The 25987-nt window shown below is 34.2% G+C and overlaps 1 protein-coding gene across 4 annotated transcripts; it reads right to left on the minus strand.

Annotated features, from left to right (window-relative positions):
- Nucleotides 1-307: 307 nt before the first annotated feature.
- zdhhc2 (zDHHC palmitoyltransferase 2) lies at nucleotides 308-25616 on the minus strand. 4 transcript variants are annotated; one of them, XM_087280451.1, is made up of 14 exons: nucleotides 25362-25616; nucleotides 18507-18533; nucleotides 16965-17056; nucleotides 14704-14824; nucleotides 14445-14514; nucleotides 14317-14349; nucleotides 11214-11334; nucleotides 11057-11095; nucleotides 8827-8959; nucleotides 6558-6684; nucleotides 6372-6464; nucleotides 3769-3872; nucleotides 3410-3456; nucleotides 308-1707 (listed from the first exon to the last, which is right to left on the minus strand). In XM_087280451.1, exons 1-13 carry the CDS (start codon nucleotides 25480-25482, stop codon nucleotides 3416-3418), a joined length of 1122 nt encoding a protein of 373 aa, XP_087136577.1. In that variant the 5' UTR covers nucleotides 25483-25616; the 3' UTR covers nucleotides 308-1707; nucleotides 3410-3415.
- Nucleotides 25617-25987: the final 371 nt, after the last annotated feature.

A 25987-nucleotide genomic window follows, 5' to 3' on the forward strand; every position in this document is an offset into this window, starting at 1 on the left:
AAATCCCTCCGGCCACTAGGCAGGACTTGTGTCTGTCATTCATGGCTGCACATATAAAGTCTGTCTACTTGATGACAAGTCTCGGTGTGGGGTATTCTTAGATGTCTGTTAGATTTTCACTGACAGCCCAAGTTTAGCCTTGTATTAGCCAGGCTGTCTACATTTAATTGTTTTGCTGGATAAAATTGATCAGAATCAATACTTCAGCAATTCGACTCCCTAAAAATGAATACACACATTGGTTCGGTTACCAGCCAATCAAGTCAAGCCCTGTTGGACAGTTAAACACCAAAATAACAAGACTGTGTTGCGTTTAATAAAATATCATTTTATTATTTTTTACATTAACACTCATCAAGGCATATCCTTCAATGGCGTTGTCATACAGAGTCTGACTTTCGTGAAAACATTAAGCTACATACGCAGAGAGCCAGCAGAAGTTCACATTCACACTCTCAAAGATAACAAAAGCAGCTACAACAGTCTAAAGGACACCAAAGCAAGAACCAGTAGAAATCAAAGTTTCTTTTAATGTGGTGCGTGAAACTAATCTCAAAAGAACAGAATTACTGTACGACTTAAAAACTACAAAACAGATAACACACCACAACTCTTGGCATTTCAGAGGTTTCGTTACACCTCAGTCAAAATCAAGTGTATTAACATGCAATCAAATCCAGATAAGAAAGTACATTAATAGAGCCCTTAGATTAATCAGACATGATACCAAAACCACATCTCTTGATTTTTGCATTAATTGTGCAAACAGGATTATGCTAAAAATATTCGAATATATATTTATATATACAGTCATTTTTAACAATGTCTGCAGTTTAATAACACACAAGGACACAAGACTCCTTGCATATTTAATTTGACAGAACTGTAATGAAAAAACAAACAAACAGACAATTGGAAATGTGAAAAATAAGTGCAGCTTCAAGCGCTGTTCAAAGTGCATATCGAGCATTTTTTGTCTTCCCTGTGCTTGTCAGGTAAAAACTTGAATAAACCGTGCTTTCGTCTGAATATATCCAGCACTAAAAATAGCCTTCAGTTTTTGCTACATCAGTCGTTTTGCTTGTAAGTGACCTTTACAGCTGAGATCCAGACTTAAGGGTAACGGACAAGCTCTTCTTTGACACTTTGTCAAATAGAACAGATTATATTTACAAATGTGCAAATGCATTTGTTTAGTAATGAATCAAAACAGTTCAACGCTGCATTTCAATCAAAAACTGAATAACGTTTAGCGCAGAAACACTTTTCGGTTTTCACACTTCAAACATGACAAACGACAAAGTACCATCATCACACATGCATGCATAAATACTGAACATTTCCCAGACTCACAAAAACCTTTTTCAGCACTGCCTACACCACACAAGCTATATTCAAGGCATTTACCATACAAATGTCTACTTTTTTTGTTGTTGTTCTTTAAGATGTGGTTTCTAGTTAGCACCACGGTCATGTTTCCAAATGTTCAGCCACATTTGTGGGCTTCTTTAGGCACGTTAAGATTTCTCTGCCATACTGTTTCCGAGCAGGAAAGGAGACTCTGCGTGTATGTCTTCGTGTATGTACAGACCACAATCCTGCACTGTTTGCTCTTGTGAAAGATCTCAAGCCTTTAGGTGGACAGTGATAGACAATTTTAGAGCAGCAGAAACATCTCACTCATCAGAGATCACAAGCACAGAAGTCCTGGAGAAAGAGAGTTCATTAAGGTCAGAATACACATTCATTCATTTTCAGGAAATGATTTGAGAAATGATTGCCGGGGTTATCCTATTTGTTTGAAAGCAAGGTGTTAAAGAAAGCCCATCAGATTAAATTTGATAGATTTCATTCTCATTTTGAGTCAATTCAAATACTTCCCTCAGGATGTCAGTATAGCATCCCTTTGGCAAGGACCAACAGATTTCAATTTTCATTTGTTTCTTGTGGGATTGATTTGCTGAACTTTAATGGGAAGAGGTAGGTGCTGTTTTTTTAAGTAATATTAATGCTGTTTAATGTTTGTCTTAGGTGTGTGATATGATATATGTGCTGTAAATCTATACGCTGCAAAACAAATCAGCCCAAACGGGGACAATAATGTTTACAGTAACAATAAAAATATTATCTGCATAATACAGTATAGAGTTCAAAACTAAATAAATAACAACTGTATTCTTAAATACATTAAACATAATAAAATATAAGAAAACTTAAAAAAAATTATATATTATATTATATTTATTCATTTTCTTTTTGGCTTAGTTCCTTTATTACACAATTCCTTGATGTTGTCCACAGCGAAATGATCCGCCAACTTATCCAGCATATGTTTTACGAAGTGGATGCCCTTTCAGCTGCAACCCAGTACTGGGAAACACCCATACACTCTTGCTTTCACACACATATACTACGGCCAATGAAGCTTATTCAATTCACATATACCAGGTGTTTCCCAGTGTTGGGTTATGGCTGGAAGGACATGTGTAAAACATGCTGGACAAGTTAGTGGTTCATTCCACTGTGGCGACCCCTGATTAATAAAGGGACTAAGGTGAAAAGAAAATAAAGAAGAAATTAATTCACCTATAGTGCATGTCTTTGGAATGTGGGGTAAACCGAAGCACCTGGAGGATACCCACGCGAACATAGGGAGAACATGCAAACTCCACACAGAAATGCCAAATGATCCAGCCAGGGCTCAAACCAGCGACCTTTTTGCTTGTGTTTGTTGATGTTGTTAATGATCAAACAAATGCAGTCTTGATGAGCAAAATAAGCTTTAAATAATGTATCCTTCAATCAACAACTCTAAAACTATTATAAGTTGTATTATTTAAAAAAATACAGTTAAAGTAAGAATTATTAGCCCCCCTGTTTATTTTTCCCCAATTTCTGTTTAACAGAGAGAAGATGTTTTCAACACATTTCTAAACATAATAGTTTTAATAACTCATTTCTAATAACTGATTTATTTTATTTTTGCCATGATGACAGTAAATAATATTTGACTACATATTTTTCAAGTCACTTTTATACAGCTTAAAGTGACATTTAAAGGCTTAACTAGGGTAATTCGGTTAACTAGGCAGGTTAGGGTAATTAGGCAAGTTATTGTATAATGATGGTTTGTTCTGTAGACTATCAAAAAAATATATATAGCTTAAAGGGGCCAATTATTTTGACCTTAAATGGTTTTTAAAAAATTTAAAAACTGCTTTAATTACAGCCGAAATAACACAAATAAGACTTCATCAAGAAGAAAAAATATTATCAGACATACTGTGAAAATTCCCTTGCTCTGTTAAACATCATTTGGGAAATATATATATATAAAAAAAAAATCAAAAAGGGGCTAATAATTCTGATTCAACTGTATGTTTACAAGCATTACAAAAAAAGAACAAACCTGTTTCTAAGTTTCCTTCTCAATAGTCAAGGCTGGGTTGCTTGTGCCTGTTAGGAAAATAGAGAATGAGAAGTATTATCACAGTGATTTATCATTTCACACATTGATAGTTCAACTGTAAAAAATGCTGGCTTCCACACAATTCCTTCATGCTGTCCTGACACAAAAGTTAACTTAATATTTTTTTACAAATTTAAGTGGATTGAACATAAAACAATGAAATTGTCCCCAAAAAGGGGACACTTAAAAACTTAAAAATTGTGTTGCTTAAACTCATTTTTGGAGTGTATAGAATGTGTTTAATGTCTGATTTATCACTCATCTTCATGTCAAGAGTAATGATATTGTTTGTCTCTCACCTCGCTTGTCTCGGTCTTCACTTCCGTCTGTCTGTCCGTTGTTCAGCAGGCGACTCTGTGACTCTCTCAGAGGTTTAGGAGGAAACGGATGCGATTCTCCAGCACTGAAACAATGAAAAGACCATCAACGGAATCATCTATACAGTATCCCACAGTGTTATGCACTTCTCCCATTCATTAAACACATAAAAAACGATGGTTAACCAATGCCAACAGATATCAACATGAGGTAAAACCATGTTTCCACTATATCTGACAGTCTACAAGTGACCACGCAGAAGTCATCATTTTCAGAATACAATAGTACAGCAGCTGTGTGGACTTCCATATGTAAACTTCACATCCAATTAGAGTTTGGGATGGCTTTTGTACTTCTGTGACCCTTTGCATTCATCCAACCCAACGGTGCAACAGGAGATAATGAAAAATGCTAACGTTAGCTTGATAGCACTGAAAGCCATTATCCCACCCTGCAAATTGCCATCCAAAGCTACGCCTCCTGAATGCAGGAACACACATAGAATACATCACTACAATACATTACACAACATTCACCAGAAAGAAAACTTTAAAGTAATTACAATATCAAACTTAAAACTAGAAGGTAGAATGCTGGTGTTTGCTGGCCATTGTATGTCTGTGAACATGCACATGACGTTTTTTTCTGCGCAAACATGAGGTGCATGCAATTAAATATGTCTGACAGGCAGGTAGGAGAGCCTGTTGTAATAATCGGGCCAAAAATTTTGATAGGATGAATTTTTTATGATCCTACACCTTCCACAGAATATTAAAAATATAAAAATTTGATTAGACCATTTCATTTATTGATTCCTATCAGGATGAGAAGAGACTTTCAACTAGCTTAACAAAGATTATTTCAGAAGACAATCACCTATTGCACCTTTAACAGTTGTTTTTTTTTTTCAACTAAATCAGGTCATTATCTATGTTGATTGCATTTAAATTGAGGATTATTCACTCGCACACTCTGGGGACATCAGAGACTTTGTATCTTGTAAAAAGGCATAATAGGTCCCCTTTAAGTCCTTTTATTTTATCATAGTCAATAAACCAGCAGAGAAGTTGCTTTAAGGACAGATCTGTGAAAGTTCTGTGCTCCTTCCGTGACAGGGTGAAATGTGACATTCAAATGTGACTGAAGGAAATCGTGGAAACTGGGCTGACCTGACAAGACCCAATGCTGTTTGGTTGATGTCTGTCAGTTTGGTGAGAATTGGATTAACTCTGCTCAAGAGCACAGAATCAAGTTGTGCAATGCCTGCTTTTAAATTACAGGTGTAAACATCCTCTACATATCATTAAAAGCAGGGTTAACATTTTAAAGGGTTTCACATTTTCGCAGTGTAAAAATACCCTTTACTTGTTGTACTGTCTTGACATACTGGGGCATTTCTTTTCTTGTGCCTTTTCATTGACAGCTCCAAAAATTTGGAATAGTTTGCCCCTAATGGGGACCTTTAAATCCCTTTTGAATAATTTTGTGTAGGTTAGGTACAGTAAGTTATGTATTTAAAAAATCTTAATGTTTTTAAATGCTGTACAACTATTTTTTGTTGTTAATGATGCTTTACAAATAAATAGCCTTGCCTTGTCTCATGTGACCCTGGCCACCAAAAACCATCATAAGTGCCATTTTTTTGCTATTGAGATTTATTCATCACATGAAAACTGAATAAATAAGCTTTCCATTGTAATATATGGTTTATTAGGATATGACAATATCTGGCAGATATACTTCTACTTGAAAATCTGGAACCAAAGCTTTTTAAAAATCTAAATATTGAAAATCTTATTTAAAGTTGTGTAAATTAAGTTTTTAATATTGTATATTACTAATTAGAAATTGAATTTTTATATATTTACAGTAGTAAATTTACTAAATATATTCAAGGAACATTTTTACTTAATAATAAAAAAATATTTGGCATCATATAAAAATCTGTAATTTTGCTATTGCCAAAAATATACAGTGCTCAACATATATAAGCACACACCTCACAAATCTATCTTTAAAATTCCTATGTTTAATAGGAAGCTATACAATATTATATTTGTGCATATACTGTACATTAGTTTAGTCTGTACTGAAGCCAAATCTGGAGCTTATTTAACAAAATAGCTTACGATAACGGTCTAAAAACTAGTATACCCAAATTGATATGTTATAGAAAAATGATAAATACAAATTTTAAAAAAGAGGAAAAAACAAGAGAAGCCACAAAAAAGTGAAAAATTTTGCTGAAATTTTGTAGGTTTTTTTTTTTTTTGTACAATATTTTGCTTAAATTTAGTTGTATTATGTTTCAATTTCTAAATATGTTTAGTGACTAAAATATTATTATAAAATATATCTGTTTAATAAATCAGTTTGGTTTAAATGCACCAAAATACATTGCCATTCACTGGGAAAAGGATACAAATATTCATTTTCAAAACGGGGTGTACTCAATTATGCTGAGCACTGTACTGGTGTAACATAAAAATGGTTTTGTGGTCCAGTGTCACATTCTTATTATAATATTCTTGTATTTTTTTTAATGTTGAACACTACTTGACAAAAAAAGTTTTTCTAACTGAACCTCTTGACTGAAGGGTTTCGTCCAGGTGGTATAGAAGGTTGTTCAGGGTCTGGATTCACTAGACAGGTGGGGAATGAACAGCCGTCGCCCAAACTGCAGAAACACAATGTGACACAGCCAATAAAACACTGACACAAAACACAGACACTAAAACTTAAAGTTCAACTGAACAAAAATGCCTGATACCTTGAAAAAATAGGCAGAAGCCAATATTTCTTTTCATCCCCAAACACTTGGCGAAAGTTTTTGTATGCTCCTAAACTGAAGCCGTTCTTGTCTGTCCCATGCTGGAATGCAGGAGCTCTGAACGCCTCTTAGAGGAGAAACAGTCTTTTATTTAGTGTCCCACTTACTTGGTTTTGAACTCTAAATGTAAAGCCTGACATAAAAAGTAATAGTGGGATTTTTATAAAAAAAATACAATTTAAGGATTAAAACAGTACATTTAACCAATAGACATTATATTATTATTTCATATTTAAAATCAAGCATAAATTGTGATATAGTGAGAATATTCAAGTGAAAGTTCATATTCAAGGTGGAAAAACACCTGAATTTTATCGAAGCACAAACTGAGCAAAAACATGCAACTGATACAGCAGCATATTGGCAAAAGCAAGAAATTATGAAAGCTGGTTTTGGCGACACGGTGGCTCAGTGGTTAGCACTTTCACCTCACAGCAAGACGGTCACTGGTTCGAGTCCCAGCTGGATCAGTTGGCATTTCTGTGCGGAGTTTGCATGTCCTTCCTGTGTTTGCATGGGTTTCCCCCTTTGTCTGTTCAAAGGCATGTGCTATAGGTGAAGTGAATAAGCTAAATTGGCCGTAATGTATGGGTAGGAATGAGTGTGTATGGATGTTTCGCAGTACTGGGTTGCAGCTGGAAGGACATCCGCTGTGTAAAACATATGCTAAATAAGTTGGCAGTTCATTCCTTTGTGGTGACCCCTGATGAATAAAGGGACTAAGCCAAATTAAAATGAATGAATGAATGATAGCTTATGTAATATAATGGGATACGTATACCAGTACAAACTTAAGTAAAAAATCTGAAAAAAATCCTCAGCATCTTTCAGTATTATTTCATATTAAGAATAAATCCTCCCTAAAAAGTTTAAATTAATGATAAATAGTCTGTAATCTTTTATGTTACGTTTTGTATATTATTATATATTATATTATGCTACAAATACAATACAATCTAATACAATACAGTGATAACTGAGAGATGTAGACATAGATGTACGTGTTTCCTATTTGTGTGTGTGTGTGTGTGTGTGTTTGTGTGTGTTTCCATGGCAATATCGAGTTATCAAAAGTGTCTTACAAAATTCTCAAGTGTCTGCCAAAAATCTAGACTAAAGATCTAAAGATCATGGCATTTCCAAGAAGTCCAGAATAAACTGAAAGAAAAACTTCCTGTTATTGTATATATAACAAGAAATGAAATTATGTTTGTAATGTTGAGGAAAACGTCTCTACCAAATTTCAGAACAATCAGATACAATCTGTGGCAATAACAGCAATAAATATATTTTAAAATGTTAGGGGGCGCTATGGAGTCAACCTAGCCACTCCCAAAGCAATTTAACAAATGCTAGACCTAGCAAAGCTTATGCAAAAATAGTGAGAATTTGTCAATTGCGAAACAAAAAAAATATGCATTTTCAAACTTATATTTGAAAATATCACATATTTTTAACTCTCAACTTTGATCTTTACTTTTTCATTTTTCTGACTACCTGTGGGCAAATTCAGATGAAATCATTTGAATTTAGTCCAGCATCCCATCATTAACATCGGAGAATCCAACACAATCTCACGGCAATTTGTAACTTCTTTATTTAGTGGCTAATTCGTATGATTTTGTGCAATCTCATTCGTACAATTTAATACAATTTGCTCATCCCTCAATGAGGTTGGGATTAGGGGTGGGGCTGGGTGCCATGCCTCCTGTTTAAAAATCATAGATTTTGACTGAACTCGTATAAATTGGTATGAATTAGCCACTAAACTGACCAAACTTAAAACAGTTATGTTTCCTTGTGAGATCAGGCTGGAGAATCTTATTTTCAATCAGACAACAAAAGACATGATTTGACCGTACTGATAAATTACAGAGATTAGAAATCTGTGAATTAAATGATACAGTAGGCTTTACACAGTAATTATTAGGATGTGTCTGACAATGCTTTTCAGCCGTAATGCATCATGACACACTTGCTTTTGCCAGAAGACTGGGCATGTTGTTGTCACAGATACGTGTCCCCTTGAGGATCTGCCACAAAGGGCAGACTGTAAAAGACCTAAACAGCACCTGCCCCAGATCTGAGTCACTGGGTGTACGAGCCATACTCGAACAGGCAGTCTGGACAGATGATCACAGGACGCAAAGCACACACTGTTGATGTTTACTAGTGAACTCCAAGGGTAATTAAAGCACAGCCTCCTCACCCAAAGTGGATCTGTTCTTGCAGACAAGCCAGCAGTGATAAGCAAACAGAAACGCTAGGCTGACTGAGAATGTAGAGGCGGCGAAAAACAGGAACATGATGTGGAATTTGGCTTGAGTATCAGGCAGACCATTCTGTGGAAAGACGGGAAAACTCAAAATACATAACAAACAGGCATTTTTGAAGAAACAAATGCAGTAGCTCATTCAGAATGTAAACTACTGCTTGTTGTAGTATCTACTGCAGGGCTTTTTAAAAATTAGGTCCAAGGATCTCCTGGGTGCTGCAAAAGGGATTTCTATTGCGTCTTTGAAAATGTTTAAATGTTAAACATTTTATTGTTAACAAACAAATCATATAGAAATATATGAATATTATATATATATATATATATATATATATATATATATATATATATATATATAAAACATTTCGAAAGAAATAAAGAAAGAAAGGCACAAATGAAAAAAGGAAAAAATAAGAAAGGAAAAAGGAATAAAGAAAGACAGAAAGAAACAGGAAGAAAGAAAGAAAGAAAAAAAGAAAGAAAGAAAGAAAGAAAGAAAGAAAGAAAGAAAGAAAGAAAGAAAAATGGAAAGAAAGAAAAAAATGGAAAGAAAGAAAGAAATGAAAAAGGAAGAACGAAAGGAAAAAAGAAGAAAAAAGGAAGAAAGAAAGAAAGAAAGAAAGAAAGAAAGAAAGAAAGAAAGAAAGAAAGAAAGAAAGAAAAAAAGGCCGAAATGAAAAAAGACGAAAGAATGAAAGGAAAAAAATAAGAAAGGAAAAAGGAATAAAGAAAGACAGAAAGAAACAGGAAAAAAGAAAGACAGAAAGAATGAAAGAAAGAAAGAAAGAAAGAAAGAAAGAAAGAAAGAAAGAAAGAAAGAAAGAAAGAAAGAAAGAAAGAAAGAAAGAAAGAAATGAAAAAAGGAAGAATGAAAGGAAAAAAGAAGAAAAAAGGAAGAAAGAAAGAAAGAAAGGCTGAAATGAAAAAAGACGAAAGAATGAAAGGAGAAAAATAAGAAAGGAAAAAGGAATAAAGAAAGACAGAAAGAAACAGGAAAAAAGAAAGAAAGAAAGAATGAAAGAAAGAAAGAAAGAAAGAAAGAAAGAAATGAAAAAAGGAAGAATGAAAGGAAGAAATGGAAAGAAAGAAAGAAATGAAAAAAGGAAGAATGAAAGGAAAAAAGAAGAAAAAAGGAAGAAAGAAAGAAAGAAAGGCCGAAATGAAAAAAGACGAAAGAATGAAAGGAGAAAAATAAGAAAGGAAAAAGGAATAAAGAAAGACAGAAAGAAACAGGAAAAAAGAAAGACAGAAAGAAAGAAAGAAAGAAATGAAAAAAGAAGAAAGAATGTAAGGAAAAAAGAAGAAAGAATGAAAAAAAGAAAGAAAGAAATGAAAAAGGAAGAAAGAATGAAAGAGAAAAAGAAGAAAAAAGGAAGAAAGTATATATAATATACTAAAATCCTCTGTTTACATCATAAAGATTAAGGAACTAGACTGAATATATATATATATATATATATATATATATATATATATATATATATATATATATATATATAATTTCGAAAGAAAGAAAAAAAAGAAAGAAAGAAAGAAAAAAAAGAAAGAAAGAAACAAAGAAAGAAAGGCCGAAATGAAAAAAGAAGAAATAATGAAAGGAAAAAATAAGAAAGGAAAAAGGAATAAAGAAAGACAGAAAGAAACAGGAAGAAAGAAAGAAAGAAAAGAAAGAAAGAAAGAAAGAAAGAAAGAAAGAAAAGAAAGAAAGAAAGAAAAGAAAGAAAGAAAAAAAGAAAGAAAGAAAGAAAGAAAGAAAGAAAGAAAGAAAGAAAGAAAGAAGTAAGAAAGAAAGAAATAAAGAAATGAAAAAGGAAGAAAGAATGTAAGGAAAAAAGAAGAAAAAACGGAAAAAGAAAGAAATGAAAAAAGGAAGAAAGAATGAAAGAAAGAAAAAAAAAGAAAAAAGGAAGAAAGAAAGTATATATAATATGCTGAAATCCTCTGTTTACATCATAAAGATTGAGGAACTAGACTGAACAAGTGGATGCAAGCAGAAGTGGGATACTTACTCCCTACGGACAAACTGGCAATCCATCCCAGACTAGAAAAACATTTTTAATGGGCCAACATTGACTCGTGCACTGGATCTAAACTGAGGCATTATGCTGAAGGAAAACTACAGGAACTAGAGGATCAGTTATATCCATGAAGGATTTAGTCCTACCAAATATTGGATTAGACGATCATGTGTTTTACCATCAACCTTCGAAAATAAAAAGACTTTATTTTTAAATGCCATGCTCAAAATTACATCCAAAATTAAAATAAAGAGAGCCACATTAAATGTTTCCTCATAGAAGATAGATAAATATAATACTTACAGTCCAAAACTGGATGAAATACTGCATGTCTGTGGCAGTGACAAAAAGGCAATACAACAAGGAATATGCTAGGAAGAGCATGAAAAACTTGTAGTTGGCAAAGCCCACGCAATTGTTAACCCTGTCAAAGAAGATAAAATGCACCTATTAGCCTCAATAAGATTGGATATCAATATCAATTTTGATTGCAGAGTGCTGCACAATACACACAGTGATGAGACAAAATGTGCAGTCGCTACCTCAACAAGCTATTTGCACTCTCTACTTTTATTTGTGAAATGCCATGTAATTAAGATTCATTCAATTCATTTAAAGGGATAGTTCACCCAGAATTGTCAATTTGCTTCTAGGTTACACACTCTCACGCCATTCAAACTTATTTATTGCAGGTCAATGGTTAACAGTATTATGAAAATCAAAACAAAAAAAATACAACCCCAATTTAGAAAAGGTTGGCACAACACAAATAAAAAAGTTGTGATTTCCAAATTTACTTTGTCTTGTATTTCATTGCAGACAACATCAACAAAATATTTAATGTTTTGTCTGGTCAACTACATTTCATTTGTAAAAATACATTATTTCCTGTCATTCAGAGCAACACATTCCAAAAAAAATTGGGACAGAAGCAATTTAAGGCTAGCAATCAGGTAAATTGGTTAAATAATGATGTGATTTGAAACAGGTGATGTCAACAGGTGATTGTAATTATGATTTGGTACAAAACCAGTATCGAAGAAAGGTCTAGTCTTTTAGGAGCAAAACTGGGCAGAGGATCTCCAGTTTGCCAACAAATACATGAGAAAATTATTGAAATTTTTAAAAACAATGGTCCTAAAAGAAACATAGGAAGATATTTGGATACTACAATACACAATAAATAGTTGTAATCAACAAATGGCAGCTAAAACTGTACTGTGGCAGGAGGAAGCCCTATATTAACAGCGTTCAGAAGCGCTGTCAACTTCTCTGGGCTTGGAGGCATCTGGGATGGACCATCACACAGAGGATGCATGTACTGTAGTCAGATGATTCAGTATTTCAGGTATTTTTTTGGGGGAGAAATAGATGTGGTGTGCTCTGTATGGAAGAAGAAATGGATCATCCAGACTGTTACCAACAACAAGTCCGAAAGCCAGGGTCTGTCATGGTATGGGGTTGTTTCAGTGCCCTTGGCAAAGGTAACTTGCACTTCTGTGATGGCACCATTAATGCAGAAAAGTACAGAGATTTTGGCGCACAATATGCTGCCTCCTTTTTCAGGGACGCCCTTGCATATTTCAACAATAAATGCAAAACCACATTCTGCACACATTACAAAATCCAGGCGGCAGAGGAAGAGCAAAAAGGTACTTGACTGGCCTGTCTGCAGTACTGACCTGTCTCTAATAGAGAATGCATGGTGCATTTTGAAGCGCAAAATGTGATAATAAAGACCCCATAGTGTTGCCCAATTTAAGACTTGTTTGCAGGTAGAATAGGACAAAATTATACCTGACACACTTCATCACTTAATGTCTGCAGTGCCTAAACATCTTTAAAGTGTTGTGAGTTGATAAAGGACTGGTAACATTACAGCGTGGTAAACACTTTACTAATTATTTTAATAATATGCCAAAATTATTGAGTTTTTCTTTGAAACAAGCAAAATAATCTGCTAATGGGGTAAGCAAAATCCTCTTAATCTTAAAAACTCACTTAGTTTTGGCATATTATCTCCTAAAACAATTTTTTTGCTTGTCTAGAACAGAGGTTTCCAAACTTTTCAGCCTATGACCACCAAAATGACAATAACAGTGACTCGCGACCCCCAATATCCTCTGAGGTAGTAAAAAAAAACAGAAACCTCACATGCAATGGCGCAAACACCAACAGACCAATTCTATTCTTGGTTTGTTTTTTTAAATGTATGTGAGTGCTGTAAATGTGCCAGAAAGTTTATGGTGATATAAAATCAATCTGCTGCATCTGACGCTATTGCTGTGTCTTTAATATGTTACCCCAGGGGTCAAAATCCAATAGAACTAGTAAATATAAGCTACTATAGTATCTATATAGTACAGTTGAAGTCAGACCTATTAGCCCACTGAATTATTAGCCCCTCTTTTTATTTTTTCTCCAATTTCTGTTTAACAGAGAGAAGTCTTTTTCAACACATTTCTAAACATGATTGTTTTAATAACTCGTTTCTAATAACTGATTTCTTTTATCTTTGCCATGATGAAAGCACATAATATTTCACTAGATATTTTCAAGACACTTCTATACAGCTTAAAGTGACATTTAAAGGCTTAACTAGGTTAGTAAGGTTAACTAGGCAGGTTAGGGTAATTAGGCAAGTTATTGTATTATGATGTTTTTTTCTGTAGACTATCGAAAAAAAAAAAACAAATAGCTTAAAGGGGCTAATAATTTTGTCCCTAAATGGTTTTTAAAATATTGAAAACTGCTTTTATTCTAGCCGAAATAAAACAAAAAAGACATTCTTAAGAAGAAAAAATATTATCAGACATACTGTGAAAATTTCTTTGCTCTGTTAAACATCATTTGGGTAATATTTAAAATAGAAAAAAAAAAACAAAGGGGGCTAATTATTCTGACCTCAATTGTATATAGTATTAACTAATAGTAGTAACAAGTTTTCTCTTCAGTAGGTTATGGATAAAATATGGTAAACTAAAACTAAAAATAATAATTTAGTTTACTAAAAATAAATAGATTTTTGGAAATCACCATGCGACCCCCCTTCATTGTCCCATGACACTTCGCGGGGGTCCCAACCCCCATTTTGAGAACCACTGGTCTAGAAAATGCTTCTTGATTAAATATTTTGTAGATATTTTGACTAGAAACAAAATATAAAATCTAAGTAAGAATTTAGAATTTTCCTCTTTTGCGTTTGGAACAGATGGAGTGTAAGCAAATATGTTTTACTGAGTCCATGAAGTATCCCTTTAACTTTCAAAATAGAACTGCATTCACTGAAGAAACAAAAATGTTTTCTGGTCTGACAGAAACCCACAAATAAACATATCGTGCATGTTGTTCCTCCCAAAATAATTTCTTTCTTGCTTTGCATTTAATTTCCTGAGCTAGTACATACCACGGACAGTGGTGATCCATCTTTAAAATGCACCTGTAAAAAAGCAGAGGGAGGAGTTGTTGAAAAGCAGCTCTGCAAAAGAAAAAATCTAATGTGTTTTGTGTCTTTAAAAAAGTAGAAAGACATACATATCACAGGCGGAGCAATGATGGCATCGATCAGGCTTCAGCAGCAGACAGCGATCACAGTAGCGGATTGCTGTATCAAGACAGCTTGTTAAAAATACAGATCGATAGCATTGGCTGAAAAGACTGAAGACAGATTGAAACAAATGTAATTGTCTATGGCTAATATTTGTTACTGAGCCTGAATAGACTGCCCTGCTACTGCTAACAATGATGTCTTGGCAAAAATCTGGATGTGCTGAACTTAAAGAAAAGAGCCCACCTCCTGACATGGTGCGTGTGTAAATGGGCAAATCCTTAGCAATTCTCCTCAAGATCTCCTGTTGAGATTCTCGCCGGTCTTCACGCTCTAATAGCTCTTTGTCAACATGTGACAGGTGGAACTGAAAGGAGAAGACAAAAAAACAACGTATTGATAGTTCCTGTGTGACAAGCAGCATGTTCTGCATTCAGAGATGAGTACGATGAGACTGCCAACTTGAAGTTTCTTCACTGTAGTTTGTTTCTCATTCTCTCAGCTTGAAATAATAAGCGCTTAGCGTGAGGTGTTATAGTTACCGCTGAACACATGCGGTTTTACTCCCTCACCATGCTGTTTTTTTATATGCACAACCAACAACTCATCCAACCATATATTAACTAATCGTACACAGTAATCTCTGCCAACTGGCAACGAAAAATATTCATTATGAGCCAACACCTCATGAGTCATGTTGTTGAATGCAAAATAACATTTAAATGGAATTATTAGTTCAGGATGATGCAGTTTTAGAGTACATTCTGATGGCTTCGTTTGTCTGCTGTTCAATTTTGGTGTTCATATTTGTATTTATTCATATCTGGCTTCTGCAGGTTTTACCAAGTTAAGACTTTTTAAAGGGCACCCATTTTACCCCTTTTTCAAGATTTAAGAGAAGTATTTTATGTTTCCAGAATGTGTCTGTAAAGTTTCAACTCAAAACACCCTTCAGATTATTTATTATACCTTTCAGAATTGGAAAAATTGGAATTTTCTGCTTTGAACACAATGTAGCTGTCTTTGTTGCCTGTGCCTTTAATGCTGGTTCTCCCCGCCCAACGTTCCCACAAGCCTGTCAGAGTGTCTCCGTCTCTATCAGATAAACAGCACAGTGACAGACATGAAGGAAGCAGATGTCATGTAAAGTTTGTGAGAAATACTACAGTAGAACTTTCCCAATGATTATTTGATGTATATGTTGTGGAGTTGATTCAAGGCTTTCTGCGATGAGCACAAAACACAATGTTGTTACAACATTTATACACACAGCCCACGCAGTTTTGCAGTGTTCTTGCAAAGTAAATGTGACAGGGTGCACATTCTTATCAACTGCTGTTTAGATATCTGTTATATTAATGTACAAAATAAACCTGATTTAACGTCCACAAACCGGATTGAAGCATCTTTTTTTAGAATTGTACTGACATGCGGCTGTGTTGATAGAGATGGTAAAATCACTGTAATTTATAACAAACATTCACTGTTTTAAAACATTTTAAACTTGTAAAACTCATTCTTGATCACACTTGATGATGATTGATGATCACAGCGAGCTGACCAGATCTTTTAATCCCAGTTGCTTTGCGCTCGTTCCGTCTTGTTTATATGATTATACGAATTACTACAGAGACATGTTAATACGTGGCTGTCAATCAATTCGGTGGGCCGGAAAACTGCACTCCTACGTCACGATGTGGTCGGCCTTAAAATGGGAGGGATTTGGATTCTATTTTAATGTCAGGAAATTTTAAAAATAGACGTATTGTCTTTATATCACTCCAGTTTGAATGTGGACACGCTATACCTACACACAATTCCGTCCAAACAGCTTACAAAAGAAGATTTTGATCATAGGTGCCCTTTAAGACATTTTTAGGACCATTATGAATAAAATTTTAGACATACAGGGCTAAACGCTAAGAAATTTTTTTTTCTGATATCCCAGTTGGAAAATATATTTACTTGCCCTTTCAAAAGAATTATTATCATTTAATCATACAATAATTATAATAAAAAAAAAATACCAACAATATATATATATATATATATATATATATATATATATATATATATATATATATATATATATATATATATATATATATATAATTTTGTTGAAATTGTGTAGTTTGTAATTTATTTTGCTATGTTTCACATTAATTTAAATGTTTTATCTTTTTATTTAAAATATATTCAGTGACTAAAATATTATTTTAATAAATGTATCTGTTTTGTTCAAATGCACCAAGATATATTACCTAATTGAGAAATAGATTCAAATATTTATTTTCAAAATGGAGTGTACTTATTTACGTTGAGCACTGTATATGCTGTTTACATGTGAGCCTGGACTACAAAACTATACAAAATATATTTGTAGAAATAACCAAAAATACATTGTATGATTCAAAAATATAGATTTTTCTTCTATGCCAAAAATCCTTACAATGTGAATCACTTTAATCAATAATCAAATAACTGTAATAACTGTGCAATACACTCACCTCTTTGAGCGGGTTCATTGGTTTTGAGTAAATGGTTTGCCAGTATGACCACACAAACATCAGAAACAGCAGATGATATATCAGCAGGTAAACTGCTGTGATGAGTAAGAAATATTGAAAGATGATTAAAAAAACATACACATATAATATCTCTGACAAGTCTGTAATAAAATAATTGACCTCTTTTATATGAGATCATTAGTGGTGCTGGCTAAAGAAAAGACTTCTATTATTAGCTGAGTTCATGTGATTTTGTAATGACCGTAATTCAGAGAAAAAAACACATGATATTCCGCTCTGCTGTTTAGACTCTTCAGACTCACAATTGTGTATTTCTATAGCAACACTGTCAACTTCTAAACAAAGCATTCAAATGAATGTGGAGGTGGTGCTGTGGTCATGTGCTTTACAGTGGAAGTCAAATATATATTAGATTGTTTACAACAAGCCACAGTAAATTGCACTTTAAGCTGAAAAATATTAAGTAATATATATATATATATATATATATATATATATATATATATATATATATATATATATATATATATATATATATATATATATATATAAACTTATATGTTTAAGCAAGGCTGCACAGTGTCGCAGTGAGTAGCGTGTTCGCCTCAAAGCAAGAAGGCCACTGGTTCGAGCCCCGGCTGGGTCAGTTGACATTTCTGTGTGGAGTTTGCATGTTTTACTCATGTACGCATGGATTTCCTCCGGGTGCTCCGGTTTCCCACAGGGAAAATAGGCTAAATTGTCCGTATTGTATGTGTGTGACTGGGTGTGTATGGATGTTTCCCACTGAGTGCAGCTGGAAGGGCATCCGCTGCGTAAAACATTTACTAGATTAGTTGGCTTTTCATTCCACTCTGGTGACGCCTGATTAATAAAGGGACTAAGCCGAACAGAAAATGATTGAATATTTAAGCAAATTATGTCTGTGCATAAGCTAAAATAACTTTAAATACTAATTTGTTATGGACTAAAATAAAACAGTTCTACTTTTTAAAAAACACTAAAAACAAGTCAGAAACAAATGAAAATCTTTCAGAGCAACCCCACAGAAGCCACAATCACCACCTTAGCACTGTGACAACAAAATCTAGCCAAGCACTTACACCTCTTATTATACGTTAATTACTACTTTATCACTTACAACACACTACAATTACACAGGTACATTTCCTTCAGCAAACGTTACAGGGATAGCACACCCAAATTAAAAATTCTGTCATTATTTACTCACCTTTAACTTGTCATAAACAAGTTAATGAGTTTGAGTTTCTTTTTTCTGTTGAACACAAAAGAAGCTAGTTCAAAAAACGTTTAGAGAACTGTAACCATTGGCTTTCATAGCATTTGTTTCCAAAATCACTTATTTTGTGTTCAACAAAAAAGGAACCTCATAAACGTTTGGAACCCTTAAATGGTGTAAATGGTAAGTACATTTTCATTTTAAGTAAACTATCCCGTTTATTCCAAAAGTAAGTCATTGGTATTTCATTGTCTGTAAAATACGAATAAAAGCTGACTTACTTTTCTCTCCCATGTTTTCAATGGTTTCTGTGAAGGAAAGAGAAAGAGGTATCAATGATAAATTTGATAATGCTGTGTGATTTGAATCCTGCACTTGCTATTATTGTTTAAACAGTAGGTCAGAAACTCCTTGTGCATTTCATGGAAGGTCACCGAGCAGCAGATGGTTCTCAGCACAGTTCTCTGATCGCTGTTGCTGGAACTCGCGCTGTACTCTTGATCACATGCCCAAACTGCATCTCTTCAACTGGTGCGCTTGCAAAATGTATTGTGGCAATGGAGTGAGAGATCTTAGAAAATAACGCATGAAAATCGCATCTCAAGATATGACCACCCACACAGATTGTTGTTTTCCACAGTGTGTCTGTTTCCAAGATATACTCTTTAGTGATTATTCTGAACAGACAGATGCTTCAATAAATGTCTTGGTTTACTAAAGTTGCAGTGTCCTAAAAGCCTCATTAGACTAGCCTCATCTAATACAGTGTTGGCTGGACTACTCTCATCCAAAATATGCTCTTTGAAAGATGATACGGTCTGGCACTTAGATAAAAACACAAGTTCTTCTGAAGCACACAGCCAAAAGGAAATGCCAGAATGCAGTGCATCTCCAAACAGATATTTTATTTAAGTTTGTGAACCCAAGAGAGCATTTAAGAGGATGCTTTAAAAATGGTGATGTGTTGTGGCATTAAATCCTCATTATACAAAAGGCATGTAAAGCAACGCTGCAAGTGTTAGTACAATCGCCAATCGTATTTACACAAGACCATAACAAAGACCGTATCTTCTGTATTAGAGTGATTAAAGCTGTCAACAGATGATGAGACTTCATTACATCCAACTTCAGAAATTAAAGGTGCCATAGAATATATAGATCTGGTTTAAACTGTTCTCTGATATCATTCTCAGTAACGATTCAACAAGCTAATTTATTCATCATTCATTTTGCTTCGGCTTTGTCCCTAAATTAACAGGGATCACCTGAACCGCAAACTATTCCAGCATGTTTTATGCAGCCATATTTTATATGTTTTATACACCCATACACTACACTACCCATGTTTTATACACCCATACACTACGACCAATTTAGTTCATCCAATTCACCTATAGTGCATGTCTTTGGACTTGTAGAGGAAACCAACCGGAGCACCTAGAGCAGGGGTGTCCACATTCAGTCCTGGAGGGCCAGTGTCCTGGAGAGTTTAGCTCCAACCCTACTCAAACACACCTGAACAAGCTAATCAAGCTCTTGTTAGGCATACTAGAAACTTCCAGGCAGGTGTGTTGAAGCAAGTTGGAGCTAAAGTCAGCAGGACACATACTCTCCAGGACCGACTTTGGACACCCCTAATTTAGAGGAAACCCATGTCGAACATGAGGAGAACATGCAAACATCATACAGAAATGCCAACTGGCCCAGCCAGGACTTGAACCAGCGACCTTCTTGCAGTGAGGTGACAGTGCTAACCACTGCGCGCAAATTCATTTAGAACCATATTATTTTCCCCTATAGGATAAAAAGCTCTATTTTTGCCATATTTAAAAGGGTTAGGAATATTTATGAGCTATATAGATCTGGCTTGTACGGATCAAGTTCAATACTCATACAGCGTAATGTACTCTGAAATACACGTGCAAAATGATCTCGGTCACACTTTATTTTGATTGTCCGTTTGTTTAATCTAAATCACATTGCATCTACATGTCAACTAATTCTCATTAGATTAAAAGTAAACTGTTAGGTTGCAATAAGTGTTGGGGTTAGGGTTAGTGTAAGTTGCAAAGTTTCTTATTGTCAGTTTAATGTCTGTTAAGGGATCAGTATTAATAGATATTAAGCAGACAGTCTACTAATACTCAAATGAACCATCAAAATAAAGTGATACTATAATCTCTGATTGATAGCAAACAATGCTTTAAATGCTTATTTAACAGTGTAAGTGCACATGTGTTTGTTGCCCCATTACAAACACATACAAAAAATCCAAAACATACACATTCAACTAACAAAATACACAGTTAAACATAGCTAATAGCTCTTTGAGTGGTGCTGAATGAATTTATAATCTGTCTAATCTGTGTAATCGAATAATAATCTGTTTTCAGGAAGGCTCTGATTCTCAGGAAGCTAAAGAGCCAATAGACAGTGGCTTTGACAGCTCCAGGTATAGACCAGTCAAAAGTTTGGGGTCAGTAGGATTTTTAAATGTTTTAAAATAAGCTTATCCTGCTCACCAAGGCTGCATTTATTTGATCAAAAATACAGTACAAATTGTAAAATGGTGAAATTTTATTGCACTATAAAATAACAAAAGTAGTTTATAAGTTGTTCCAGTGATTTTAATGATGAATTTTCAGCTTTATTACTCTAAAAGAGTCTTAAGAGTCACACAATCTATTGGCAATCACTTGAATATTAATTATTATTATTATTATTATCATTATTATTTATTCATTCATTTTCTTGTCGGCTTAGTCCCTTTATTAATCCGGGGTCGCCACAGCGGAATAAACCGCCAAGTTATCCAGCAAGTTTTTACGCAGCAGATGCCCTTCCATCTCACACGCAGCAACCCATCTCTAGGAAACATCCACACACACACTCATACACTACGGACAATTTAGCCTACCCAATTCACCTGTACCGCATGTCTTTGTACTGTGGGGGAAACCGGAGCACCCGGAGGAAACCCACGCGAAGGCAGGGAGAACATGCAAACTCCACACAGAAACGCCAACTGAGCCAAGGTTCGAACCAGCGACCCAGCGACCTTCTTGCTGTGAGGCGACAGCACTACCTACTGCGCCACTGCCTCACCCTATTATTATTATTATTATTATTATTATTATTATTATTATTATTATTATTATTATTATTATTATTATTATTATTATTATTATTATTATTATTATTAATGGTAATAGTAATAAAAGCAATAATTACCGGAGTAATAATTTCATTTGAAACTACATACAATAAGTAACAAATTAATATTTAATAAATATTTAACAATTTAACTTTTTTTAAATTTAATAAATGTGATGAACAGAATAATAATTGATGAACAGAATAATTTTATTTAAATTATTAAATAAATTTAATAATAAAAAGCTGACCCCAACTTTTGACCGCTAGTGTATGTCATATTGATAAAATATCTGTGACTATACCGATATTGACAGATAAAAGCTTATTTTTAATGTTATTATTATTAGTCCTATAGGAAAATAAATCCATAATAATACATTTGAAAAAAGGGATTATTTCCTTTTGTTGCAGTGTCAGATAAGAGACAAGAAACAAGAAAGAAAGATGTAGATGTTTCCTTGCAGTTTTCTTGTTTTCTATAATTAAGGTTTTGAAATCAAATCAGTTGTCCACTGCATCTGTTTGCATGATATTTCTGTAAAACAACAACAACAACAACAACAACAACAACATCCTGACATGTATTTATTGGCCTATTTATCAATTATTGCCTCCCAAATATAAAGAGTTATTGGCACTGTCCAAAATTTCCATCTCAATGAATCAATGAGATTATGGTTTAATATTCACAGACACGGCAAGATATTACAACTGATGAAGCATACAGTCCTACTTTTGACATCCCCACCCAACATTTGCCAAAATCCATGACATGCTTTGTTTTGAATAAATGAATCCTGCGAATACTTCTGCCTTTTCCACATCACAGAAACCATAGGGTCCCATTTTTGTTGCTAAACTCAACTGAAAATGCAGCACAAGTGATATGACAGCAGAAATAGGTCAAGTAGAGATTGACAGCTTGGCAGTGAGATTAGCATTGAAACATAAGGATCAGCAGACAGTACTTCATCAGGTAAAGACTCACTGACCCTCCATTATCTCAGCTTGTTAAGACAGATCCCACTGTTTTACAGTCAACAATAAACTGCATCATTCTTAAACTGACACTGTCTTTTCTACTTTTCAGCCAACTAGATAATCCCACTGAACTCAATATCCTTCAATTAATGCTCAAGTTCAGAGTTAAAGTCCTTTACGGCCTTCATTCTGTTCTCCTCCAGTCAAGTGCTCAGTCTGAGAGCCCACAGAGACCCACTGACTGCAGATCAGCATAAACTGCCAGTGTGTTTGGCCACTCCACTCGGGCTCTCTGAGGAGCATCACAAAGCAACTGTTTTATACACAAATATTTGAACGTCATTTGATTCTATTAAAGGAGTTCCATCGCACACACAAGTCTTCGGTAGAAAAAAAAAAAAAAAACAGGACATCCTCATGATCATCCACCATTGAAGAGAACAATAAAGCCTCTTCATGCTGTTTTTATGGGAACACGATAGCAGATGTTATCAAAGGAGTGAATGATGCTCTGAAGTTAATGTGAGCACAGACCTTTGCTTGTTGCACGCATATAAATAAACAACAGTCTGAAAACAAATGACACAGTCCATGATAAAGCTATTTTAAAGATATTTTACTCCAGTTATAACTCTGTGACAGCAATAAAGCACTGTATGAGGGTTTTAAATGCCAGCATGGAGGTATGTAAAAGGTATAGATCATATATTTGCACGCAAAATTCTCTGCATTTTTAATTGTATATTTGTTATTGTATATCTTGTAGTGTTTTGAGTTTAAACAGTTTAAGTTTCGCATCACAGATAAAATTCATTATTATTATAATTTCTATTATTGCTATTTCATTCAATCTATTTCATATTTATATTTTATATATTTTAATACTTTGTATGCTTTAGAGGTGTAAAAATGTCCCCATGCCAGCACTTAGTGTTGGCAAAGCTACTTGAAAAATGTAGTGAGCTAAGCTATTAGTTACTCTACTAAAATGTAGCATAACTGCACTGAAAGCTAACCTCTGTAAAATGTAGCAAGCTAAACTAAAAGCTAATTGGAAAGTAGCTTAGCTACATCTAAGCTATTTTTGCAATTTCCATTTTTAAATTGAAGCAACTTAATTCCAAGTCAATCATATCTTAATGATCAATAAAACTGTTAATGAACATATGAAGCACAATTGTTCAGTTCAGTCATTTACTGCAAATAAAATACTGTACTAAACAGAAACAAATGATAGTATAATAGATTATACAGGCTATACAGACTAAACTAAAAATCCAATAAAACCACGTGTTACACATTTAAAATACCACAGTAATTAATAGTAAATGGAAATATTTAGGAAAAGGAATTATATTGTATTGTATATTTACAACTCTTCATGAATTAATTACTCTACGTAATGTCGTTTCATTAGTAACTATCATGAACTAATAGTAATTACCATAGTATACTTATATATATAGACCTTCTTTCTCTCAATCATCTTTTCAGCAAGCAAATTTCTTGTGTTAGCCTAATCGATTAATGACATTACAGAACAGAGCAAGAGGTGGCAGTAATGCACCAAAAAAGTTTGTTGTCGACCACTGTAAAACAAGAAGAGGAAGAAATCATAATTCTCGCCATCATATGGATTTACTTTCATCGGTTAGACACCAGCCTCACAGCTCCGTAAATGACAATGCCGTCACTTATTCTCTAACGGCATCTGTCACGATCTGTAAATGTAGCTTGTGTGGACGCTACTGCGCTACTTGACTAAAAAATAGCTTCGCTACTGAAAAGCTATTTGATTTAGAAAGTAGCGACGCTACCGCCACACTGCTGAGAAATGTAGTTAAGCTAGTAGCTTCAGTACTTGTAGACGTTACTGCTCAACACTGCCAGCACAGTTAACATATTCCTGTAGGATATACAGCAACTTACTGGCAGCAGTTTGCCAGTAACTTACTGTAAATCACTTATAACAAAAATACTGAATATACATTTACAGTACCATTAATCTTGCTATATATGTATTTATAGTATTGTATATCTCTAGAATATACAGTAGTTTTCACAATGCAACTTAAAATACAGTAACATACTGCATCACCCTGCTACAGTAAAATACAGTTCACATTACAGTTAAATATTATGTAATTTACAAAAATCATTAACAGTGAGTATTTCTGAGAGATTATATTTGCTATACACTGAAGCTATTGTATATAGGTCAATGACATTTTTTGTGCGAGTCTAAACTACATTAAAAATTACATTTATGAAAACAAATATACTGTAGAACATGTGTACAGTATCTGATTGATTATTATAAATCATACCCATGCAGGAAACCATTTTTGGCTCGTTACAAGAAAACAATAACATTATATTTATTTTGACCTTTTTATGAACAGATGCATTTTATTAGGATCCATTGAACCAACATCAAAAAAAATCTGATATTGATATATAAATAGCTAAATTGCTGACTGTCATATGCATCAACATGCATTTATTTTAAATTTGTTTCTAAACCTTCCAATACACCAAATTAGAAATTGGTTTATTATTTTAAATCTCGTTTCATATCTCCTATATATTTTTTAGTTTTGTAAATATTTAACAGAAAAATATTGTTTTATATATATTTTATCAACCCTCACATGTAGTCTTTTTAGTCTTTGTCTGACCCACATTTTCGTTTTTTTAATTATTATGCAAAGACATGCATAATATTCCACTGTTAAGAAAACATTATATGCAGACACACATGCACACTCAAGCAGAGAAGAGAAATAAACGAATCTCATTCAACTTAACACTAATCATGACACTCTTAATCAGTCTGAATATAAGCAAATAAACCCTTATTAACAGCAGAAATATTGCTCTATTAACAAAAACAGACATAAGCATAACACATGGTGGAGGCCAGGTGTTATTTATTTATTCTCTCTCCGTTTTACTCTAACTTCACCCAGAGAGCTGCTGCCAGACCAGTCTTATCTTACCTATGCAGAGCTGCACTACATAAGCGTAGTAGGACCATGCCACGATCAGACTGATGAACAGCACGGGGATCCAGTATAAAACTCTCCAGCAGTCAAAGCTGCGCGAGCCCGACGGCGCCATCTTTCTATTTGATGACCAAAAGTGGTCAAAACGTCAAGTGGAGCCCGCACTGCTGCTGCTAAAACATCATATGTTTTCCGGTGCGCGGCTGCGGCTCTTCTGCTTCTCCATCCTCCGGTTCTCCGCTCGCTCGTGTTCGCAGTGGAGCTCATCATCATCATCATCGTCGTCGTCGGTACCGCCCCTTTCTACAACTTACACGCGATGCAGACAGTGGAGCTCCACACACACACGTACACAAACACACACACTCTACAGCTGGATTCAGTCGTCTTCTGTCTCCTGAGGTTTGTCTGCAATCATTTAGGAAAGATTAGCTAAACATATATCATTAAAATATCACTGACGCCACATTGTGTCCACATTACAGGAATGTTATAAACACCTTACATTACACAGAAGCACTTTGCATCATACAGTGTAGAAAATAGTTGACTGAAAATTGACAGAAGAGTAAATATTAGGTTATAAACGCAGCCTGATTCAGTGACTGGTTTTAGGACTA

Source organism: Danio rerio, chromosome 14, assembly GCF_052040795.2.
Source record: "Danio rerio strain M-AB ecotype USA chromosome 14, GRCz13ab, whole genome shotgun sequence".
NCBI classification, from domain to species: domain Eukaryota; kingdom Metazoa; phylum Chordata; class Actinopteri; order Cypriniformes; family Danionidae; genus Danio; species Danio rerio.

Coding starts and splice junctions, on each gene's coding strand:
- zdhhc2 (XM_087280450.1), bottom strand. CDS start 25,482: ATGGCGCCGTCGGGCTCGCGCAGCTTTGACTGCTGGAGAGTTTTATAC. Junction 11,335..14,316: donor ATGGATCACCACTGTCCGTG/GTATGTACTAGC, acceptor CTTCTTTGACAG/GGTTAACAATTGCGTGGGCT. Junction 11,096..11,213: donor ATTTCATCCAGTTTTGGACT/GTAAGTATTATA, acceptor TTATTTTCGAAG/GTTGATGGTAAAACACATGA.